The 10,156-nt window shown below is 45.0% G+C and overlaps 1 protein-coding gene across 1 annotated transcript in view; it reads right to left on the reverse strand.

Moving 5' to 3' along the window:
* The window catches only part of LOC115292533, a 58,456-nt gene that overhangs the window by 5,431 nt on the left and 42,869 nt on the right, over positions 1-10,156 (reverse strand). Inside the window, exon 4 of the mRNA XM_029940605.1 lies at positions 1,366-1,439. Coding sequence (XP_029796465.1) covers positions 1,366-1,439 — 74 coding nt within the window. The remainder of the gene's footprint in view (positions 1-1,365; positions 1,440-10,156) is intronic.

Genomic DNA, 10,156 nt, shown 5'->3' on the forward strand with positions numbered 1-10,156 from the left:
TTTATTAGGACTGTTCTGGTTTCTGTTAAGTGTTCTAGTTTCAGAGCCACACAGATCTTGAATCATTGCCCTTTACCTTCAACCTAAGGCCTATTCTTTTCAGTGCATGGTATTGTCCAGAATGAATAGATCATGTTGTAGCAAGAATGTCTATAGTTCAGGAGGACAGACAATGACACGAATCACAAACACAAGAAACAAGAAGTGTTGGGGAGGACACAGAGAGAAAGAAACCCTTGTGCACTGTGGCTGAGAATGCAAACTGGCACAGTCACCATGGAAAACAGTATGGAGAGTCCTCAAAAAATTAAACCAGAATTACCACGTGACCCAGTGATTCTACTACGGGGCATTTACCCAAAGAGTATGAACACATCAATCAAAAAGATAGACGCACCACTCTGTTCACTGCAGCATTATTTACAACAGCCAAAACATGGAAGCAGCCCAAGGGTCCAATGGTAGACCGACGGATACACAAGATGTGGCGTATCTACACAACGGACTAGCGCTCACCATTCGGGGCGCCTGGGTGGCTCAGGGGTTCACCGCCTGACTCTCGGTTCAGCTGAGGTGATGACCTCATGGGGTTGACAAACCGAACCCCGCCTCGGGCTCTGTGCTGACGGGAGAGAGCCGGCTTGGGATTCCCTCCACCCTCCTCTTCCCCTCGCTCTCTCAAAACAAATAAATAAACCTAAACACATTAAATAAAATAAAAAGAATGAAACAGCATGAAATGGTCTATATAGTACTGTGCTAAGCAAAATAATTCAGTCAGAGAAAGGCAAAGAAAGGCAAATACCAGAGGATTTTATTCATATCTGGGATTTAAGAAATAAACCACTAGAGAGGCCCCTGGGTGGCTCAGTCAGTCAGGCGTCTGACTTCAGCTCAGGTCATGATCTCACAGTTTGTGGGTTCAAGCCCTGCATCAGGCTCTGTGCTGACACCTTAGAGCCTGGACCCTGCTTCCGATTCTGTATCTCCCTCTTGCTGCCCCTCCCCCACTCGTGCTCTCTTTTTCTCTCAAAAATAAACAAACATTAAAAAAAAAAAGAAGCAAAACATTGGAAGAAACCAAATAAAAAGAGAAAAACAACAACAAAAAGACTCATATACAGAGGACAAACTGGTGTTTGCCAAAGGGGAGGTAGGTGAGGCATGGGTGAGGTCGGTGAAGGCGGTCAGGAGTGCAGTCCCCACGATCACCGCGGAGGGACACACAGAACCCTGACCCTGTGCGGTGCTGCCGGACCCGGCGGAACACTGCGTGCTAATCACCCTTCAGGGAAAACGGAAACAACATGATATACAGGAAGGTCCGAGATGCAAGATAAAAAGGAAGCCGGGAAACTGACAAACCTGAATAACCACGATCTCTAGAAGTCGAAACAATGGCATCCACTTTGTAGGATGAGAAACAGACCTGAAATGTCCTAAGAAGGACAACAGTAACAGGAAGTTGGGAGAAATCTGGTTCCAGCTGCTGCTCCTGGGTCTCGGCATCGCTCCGAAGGGAACTTAGAGTACAAGTAACTGTAGACTTTGTCATGTGTGCCCAACAGCATTACTAGAATAACCTCTAGGGGAAAAAACGGAAATAGAGTTCAGAGCTTTAAACTAGTGGAGGGAAAAATGTGATATGTAAGCCAAAACAACCAGTTACTTAATATTTCCAAAAGAAAGAAGAAAAAAAATTGAGTTACAAATGCTACAAGAATACATGATTTATTCTTTTCTTTAAAAAAGAAAAAAAGTACAACACCCATTCATGATAAAAAAAAAAAACCCTCAACAAAGTAGGCTTAGAGGACACATGCCTCAATGCAATAAAGGCCACGTTATGAGGGGCGCCTGGGGGGCTCAGTCGGTTAAGCATCTGACTTCAACTCAGGTCATGATCTCACAGTTGGTGAGTTTGAGCCCTGCGTTGGGCTCTATGCTGACAGCTCAGAGCCTGAAGCCTGCTTCGGATTCCATGTCTGCCTCTCTGCCCCTCCCCTCCCCTCTCTCTCTCTCTTTCTCAAAAAGAAACATGAAAAAAATAAAGTCCATGTTTGGAAAACCCGCAGCAGGCATCACACCCTATGGTAAAAAACTGAGAGCTATTCCCTAAAGATCAGGAACAAGACAATGGTGTCCACGTTCACCACTTTTATTCAACCTAGTACTAGAAGTCCCAGCCAAGACAACCAGACATGAAAAGAATAAAAAGTATCCAAACTGGTAAGTAAGACACAGAATTTTCACTTTTTGTAGATGACTTGATACTATATATAGAAAACCCTAAAGACTCCCATAAAACTATTAGAACTCAGAAATTAATTTGGTAAAGTTACAGAATATGAAACCAATATACAAAAATCGGTTGCATTTTATTTATTTTTATTTTATTTTCATAGTATTTATTTTTGAGAGAAAGAGATAACAAAATGTGATCAGGGGAGGGGTAGAGAAAGAGGAAGACACAGAATCTGAAGCAGAGCCCAATTCGGGGCTCGAACTCACAAGCCATGAGCTCATGACCTGAGCCGAAGTCAGACACTTAACCGACTGAGCCACCCAGGCGCCCCTGAAATCTGTTGCATTCTTATGAACTAATAATGAAGATCAGAAAGAGATATTAGGAAAACAATTCCATTTACAACTACCAAAAGATAATGATATACCAGGGCGCCTGGGTGGCTCAGTCGGTTACTTGTCTGACCTTGACTCAGGTCATGATCTCATGGTTCGTGAATTCGAGCCCCGCATCGGCCTCTGTGCTGACAGCTCAGAGCCTGGAGCCTGCTTCCGATTCTGTGTCTCCCTCTCTCTGCCCCTCCCCGACTCATGCTTAGTCTCTGTCTCTCAAAAATAAATAAGACCATTAGAAAAATAATAACAATACTAAAAAGAAGATACCTAGGAATAAACATTAACCAAGAAAGGAAAAGACCTGTTCTCTGAAAACTATAAAACACTGATGACAGAAATTGAAGATGACACAACAAATGGAGAGATATTCCATGCTCACGGACTGGAAAAACAAATACAGTTAAAAGGTCTATATTGCCCAAAGCAATCTACAGATTTAAAGTAATTTCTATCAACATACCAATATTTTTCACCAAACTAGAACAAACAATCCTAAAATTGGTATGGAACAAAAGAGACCCCGAGTAGCCAAAGCAACCTTGAAAAAGAAGAACAAGACGGGAGGCATCTCAATGCCAGATCTCAAGACACACTACAAAGCTGTAGTGGTCAACGCAGTGTGGTGTCGGCACAGACACAGACACGGAGGTCAACAGAAGGGAACAGAAACTCACACATAAACCCATGTTTGTGTGGTCGGTTGGTCTGTGACAGAGGAGGCAAGAAGATGCAACGGGGAGAAGAGAGTCTCATCAGCAACTGGTGCGGGGGATACTGGAAAGCCACAAGCAAAAGAATCAAACGGGACCGCTCTCTGACACCGTTCACGAAAATGAACTCAAAATGGATTCAAGACCTAAATGTGAGGCCTGAAACCATACGAGTCCTAGAAGAGAGCACAGGCGGTAATTTCTGTGACAGACTGCAGCAACATTTTTCTAGCCATGCCTTCTCAGGCAAGGGAAACAGGAGCAAAATCAAACCATTGGGATGACATCACAATAAAAAGCTTCTAAACAGTGAAGGACACAAGCAACAAGACAAAATGACAACCAACTGAATGGGAGGAGATATTTGCAAATGACATAGCCGATAAAGGGTTAGAATCCAAAATATATAAAGAACTTACACAGCTCAACACCAAACCCCCCCCAAATGATCCAATTAAAAACAGGCAAAACATATGAAGATTTCCCCAAAACAGAGGCACGGAGATGGCTAACAGACACATGAACAGATGCTCAACATCACTCATCATCAGCTTAACGGAAGTCAGAACCGTGATGAGGTATCATTTCACACTTGTCAGAAGAGCAAGAACCAAAATCAAAGCGGCAAGTGGTGCAGAGGATGGAGAGGGAAAGAAACCTTCAAGGATGGTGGTGGGAATGCAAACTGGTGCAATCACTGTGGAAACGGCATGGAGGTGACTCACAAAGTTGACGATAGAATCACCAGCTGACCCACTAATCCCACTGCTGGGTATTCACCCAAGAAATGTGAAAACACTAATTCACAAAGATACACACACCCCTATGTTTACTGCAGCATTACTGACAAGAGCCAAAATATGGAAGCAGCTCCAGTGTCTATCAGTAGATGAATAAATACAGAAGCTTTGTTACTGGGGCCCCTGGGAGGCTCAGTCAGTTCAGCGTCCAACTTTGGCTCAAGTCATGGTGTCATGGTTCATGAGTTCAAGCCCTGCACTGGGCTCACTGCTGTCAGCACAGAGCCTGCTTCAGATCCTCTGGGTCCATCTCCTCTGCCTCTCCTCCACTTGCATAGGTTCTCTCTCTCTCTCTCTCTCAAAAGTAAATATTTAAAAAAAGATATGGTATTTATATACAACGGAATGGTACTCGGCCATAAAAATGATGAAATCTGGCCATTTGAGACAACAGAAATGGATCTAGCAAATATAATGCTAAGTGAAATAAGTCAGAGGAAAACAAATACCACGTGATTTCGCTCCTATGTGGAATTCAAGAAACAAAACAAATGAGCAAAGAAAAAAAGAGACAAACCAAAAACCAGATTCTTCATTATAGAGAGCAACCTGGGAGTCCCCAGAGGGGAGGCGGTAAAGTAGGGAGAGGGGATGAGAGCACACTTCTCGTGACGGGCGCCGCACACAACTGCTGCAGCACCTTCTTCTTTACCTGCAGCTAACAGAACACTGCATGTTAACTGTACTAGAATTTAAATAATTCGTTAATTAACATTTTTAGAAGGTAAAACAAAATCCCGGAAAAGCTGGGAGTAATAAAGCCCTGGTAGCAACAACCACGTTCCTAAATAAATACCGTTTCTCATCAAAGGAACGCAGCATCTCAGATCAGGTTCTACAGAAGCCGACCACGAGATGAGGCTCCATGGGAAGTGATGGATTCCACCCAGAACAAACTGAAGAAAGTGAAAAAAACAGGACAGGAAAGAGACAACGGCCAAGCAAGAGTGCAGTTTCAGCTAAAACCCTGCAGTGGCAGGGTCAGGATGCTCCCACAGGGACTCTGGGGTCTAAGTTATCTCTCGAGGCGGTCCCGATCTGCAGCCACAGGACTGGGCTTTCCCAGCTTGGCCCCCTTCCTTCATGGCTCTGGCCACCCGGGAGATGTAAACTGTTGTCCACTTCCGGTCCTCTTCCCACAGCAGTCACAGGCAGTCCTCCAAGAGGAGCTGACGGTGAGGAGGAAGGAGATGTGTAGGAACACCCAGTGTCCGGTACACAGGTCTTCCTGGACAGACGGCTGACTCCGTGTCTGTGGCATGAAAGGTACATGATAACCCTGGAACATGTTGTCATAGATGAAAACCAGAAAGCTCCCAAGACAAGTACAGGCATGTGAGGTCCACAAAACTCCACCTCAGAGGGCTCCCAATGGCCAAAGTTGGTACAATCCGAGCATCAAAAGTAACAGTGAGTTCAAAAACTAAAGCACAGGGGGCCTGCGGGGGCTCAGTCGGTTGAGTGTCCGGCTTCCAGCTTCGGCTCAGGTCATGATCTTGCAGTTGATGGGTTTGGGTCCCACATCAGGCTCTGTGCTGACAGCTCAGAGCCTGGAGCCCGTCTTCAGATTCTGTGTCTCCCTCTGTCTCTGACCTCCCTGCTCACACTGTCTCTCTCTGTCTCTCAAAAATAAACTAAAAAAAAAATTAAAAAAAGACTAAAGCACATCAAACACATTAAAATAAATAAACTCATGATGATAATTCTTATAAATTCCTCATTGTTCATATTCAGAGTTTCTGGGCACCAACTTACTATTTCAAGGATCCATACGTGGGCACCTGGGTAGCTCAGTTGGTTAGGCAACTCTGGAGGTTGGCTCCGGTCAGGATCTCAAGGTTGTGAGACCAAGTCCTGTGTCAGGCTCCGCGCTGAGTGTGGAGCCTGTTAAGATTCTCTCTCTGCCCCTTCCCCCACTTGTACGCACATACTCTCTCTCTCTAAAAAAATAAATAAATGAAAAAAATAAATAGAGACTCACGGGGCGCCCAGGTAGCTCCATCAGTTAAGTGACCAACTCTTGATTTCAGCTCTGGTCGTGATATCCCAGTTTTGTGACCAGAAGCCCCGTGTTGAGCGCTGCGCACTGACCACGTGGAGCCTGCCGGGGATTCTCCCTCCACCACCCGCCCTGCCCTCCCCCACTCATGCTCGCTCTCGCTCAAAAAGAAGTAAATAAACGTAAAACAAATAAAGGCCTGCACACAAGGGGACAGAATTAAGCATGTATGCTGCGAAATACAAATACAAACTGTATTTCAAATAATTGATCCGCTTTTCCTCATGGAAAACGTCCACGCGCTAACTTCATAAAGAATCACAGAAGTATAAATCCATCAGTTTGTGACACCTGATGACGTCACAGACCTGGGTAACGGACAGCAGTGTCTACGAAGCTGTTTAGGCGAAAGGCTGGCGGAGAACCTGACGGTGGATGGATCAGGCCAAAGCCACCGACGAATCTAAACATCAGAAGGAAAACACTCGGACGCCAGACACCACGCACTCTCCTGACGAAACGCAATCCGAGGCATCCAACACCACCTATGAAGCCTCCGAGAAGAGTTTAATTGATTCCAATCAAGTCTGTAGATCTACAGTTTACAAACAAGAGCAACTTAACCTCCTAGGGACATCTGGCAACGTGTCTGCAGACATGTTTTGGTTATCAAAGCCACAGAGTGCTTCTGGCGTCTGGAGGGTAAAGGCCAGGGACGCTGCTGAGCATCCTAGACACAGGACTGCCGCCAACACCAGGCCCGGCTCAGAAGAAGCTTCCGATCTCATTGCAGGGAACAGGAGACACCGAGGACAGAGGGCTGGGCTAAATGACACCGTGATGCAATCGATCAGATCCAGAATGTGGGAGATCCTAGGGGACGAACGACGTGATTTCCTCAACAAACACTCCGTACAGAACAAGAGGGGGAAATCGTGATAGGGTAGAAGAGACATGCACAAATCCAGCAAAGTCAGATGAGTGAACTTTATCTGGATCCTCATTCTAACAAACCAATTGTAAAAGGGTTATTTCTGAGACAATTGGTAAAATTTAAACTTGGGATAGGTATTAAACAATATGAAATTATTATCAATATTGCTAGGCCTAATCATGCTTTGTGGTTGTCAAATCCTTAATTGTTAGAGGTGCTCACACAGTTATACCTAAATAATGTGCAGAAAGCACAGGGAAGAAAGGAGACGTACAAAGTGGACCAGTAACGTCAAATGCGGAGAACTGTTTAAGGGAGGATGATAGAACATGAGGGCGCGTCATACTTGTATCTCTGCTTTCAAAGTTTCTATTCTCTTACAAAAACATCTCTGCTGTGCGCAGCCGGGAGAGAAGGCAGCCGCACGGAGGAGCGACGCGGGGACGGCCGGCATCCCCGCAGGAGCACCGGGGCGGGGGCAGAGGGCTGCGCTCTGCAGAGGGAACTAGCCACAGTCCGTACAGAGCAAAACTACTCTTAACAACGTTACAATAAAGATGTTTCAAGCACATGGAGAGAAAATGCTGCCATCAAACCCACTAAAAGAAGTTAGAATAGAAGCTCTTCAGGCACGGGGGTGGGGGGGGGGGATGAATGATCCAAAATACAAAACTTGATGAAATATGAAAAGGTATAATGAGATCAATAGCAAAAAAAAAAAATAAATAAACAAAAACACAAAGAGAAGCTTCTGCCATTTGTAAATTCTAAACTACACTTATAAATAACTCATAAATCAAATAAGAAATTATAATAAAACTTGGGAAAATATTTAGAGGGAAACTATGGTGTTTCCAAATGTGTAAGATACAACTAAAACCCTGCTCAGAACAAAGGTGAAAGCCTTCGACACATTAGCAGAGCAGAAGAGCGTCCATGTCAGGGACTGGGTGTCCACCCAATAACTGGAAAGAATATGATGATAAAGATGAAGAAAGTAGAAGGAAAACGTAAGAACGGAAATCGGCAAAACGGAAAACAAAGACGCCACGGAAAAGATCAAGAAAGCCAGAAACGGAGACTCTGAGAGTCTATTTAACTTGACAAATTTTTAGGGAAATAAAAGGTTTGTGAACAGAGGGAGAGAAGGAAGGAGGGAGGGAGGCGGAAGGGAGGAGGAGAAGAAGAAAACTAGAAACCCAGCCGTGGCCGCAACGACAAATCTAGCAGAAACTAAGAAGATAAGAGCCTGGTTCCCTGGATAATGGGGTCGCCCACACTCAGGTTCTCCCCACGTCCTCTATAAACTGCAGGCCCAACAAGGAAAGGTAACAGAATCATCCACAGCCCGTACTTCATCATACGGGAAGTAAGAAAAGCTTGAAATTACACGTAAGTGGGGAAACGACCCCTGAAACCTACAAGCAGGGGTTGTGCGGAGGCGGCAAAGGACAGCAGGATCGAGGTGACAGTGGGACACAAGGACACATCAACCAGCGTTCCTCCCAAGGAGACAGGGCCCCACCCTGACCAGAGGAGGACTGAGGTCAGAGCCCTGCTCCTGGGCACTCCCAGGACCTACACAGGACGAGCAGCAGTGAACTCAAGACGGTACTTCTGGAGGGAAGAGGCCTCCTCGTGATGTGGGAAACAAAGGCAGAAGGAAATGTACACAAAACAAATTTTCCTTATAACTTGCAGCCCGTTGACAAATGCTTGAGGCAGACAGAGTAATAGCTTTCCTCCAGGAACTCCCTACCGTCTTCATGTTAATGATTTGCTAGAGGAGAAAGCAACTTGCTAGCAGCCAGACTTCCAGATCCTGGGAGTCCTCTTTAGTCTATGAGAGTCTCTTTGGAATCTTACACCTGTCTTTACCTCCCCCAACTCCACAGGATAGAATCGGTCACTCTTCACACCCTAGCGCAGCTCTTTCCGCCCACGGTCCTGTACCCGCGCTGTAATAAAACCAGCTTGTTGCACCGAAGACATCTCAAGATTTCTTTCTTGGCTGTCAGCTCCCGACTCCGACACTTCAAACAGTATCACTTAGAAGGGGGAGCAGCATGCTTCAGTGGCTTTGTGACGGAGGAGAAGAAAAACCAGTGGCTATGGTCCAGGGTCCTCCAGGGATGGCGTCTTACCACCAGATCAGAACTCGACAGCATGCCCCCAAGGCACCGCTGTGTAGACACTGCATTTCGTTGTCCTAACAGGAGAGGATACTCTTCAATCAGAAAATAAGTAACCTGCCCGAGCTCTTCCCTCTTCCCCACAAAGTCACTGGTAACTACTGGTCCAGGAAAATTACACACACACACACACACACACACACACACACACACACACCTCCTCGTTATTCAAAAATGGAACCCAACAGTCATACAGAGCTTCTACTGTAAGAAAAAAGAGAGGAAGGATGAAACGTTTCGGCTAATATAAAATACTCCACAAAAGTTAACTGCAAAGCAGAGGAAAACTATGACACAACTTTCCAACATGAGTTAAATATAATTAAACCAGACAACCAGCAATAATGTAAATCACCACAAATAAGATGAAAACCTCAAAATAAAAATGCATGGAAAACCTGAAATGAGAGATGACAGCCGACCAAACACAGGAGAGAAACGGAAAAAGAAATCATCTGAGAAAGGAAGTGAAAGAGAAAGACAAGACTGTCTCAGAGATCACAAAAAGTCCAAGGAAAAAGAGACATGACCGAAATTGTAGTAAGACAAAAAAAAAAAGAAAAAAAAAAAAGAAAAAAAAAAGACAGAGGTCAAATAAGCCAAGAGAAAGAGAATGAAACAGGGAAGGAGTTTTCAAAAGGATCAGAGAGAAAGTGATACAGAAGACAAAGTAGAGCAACAAGTTTGTAAGTGGAATGTCTGAAAGAATAAAAATAAAACAGTGTAAAAGAACCAACACTGCAGACAGTAGTCCCAGAAGGTGTCCTGAAGTGAAGGAACACTCAGTGATTGACTTTTGACAAAAGGGCCAAAGTAATTCCATGGAAAAATGTGGAGAGCTGCCAGAAGAGCTGCCAGGGGAAGAGATGTGTGCCTTGACC

This window comes from Suricata suricatta, chromosome 5 (genome assembly GCF_006229205.1).
Source record: "Suricata suricatta isolate VVHF042 chromosome 5, meerkat_22Aug2017_6uvM2_HiC, whole genome shotgun sequence".
Lineage (NCBI taxonomy): Eukaryota > Metazoa > Chordata > Mammalia > Carnivora > Herpestidae > Suricata > Suricata suricatta.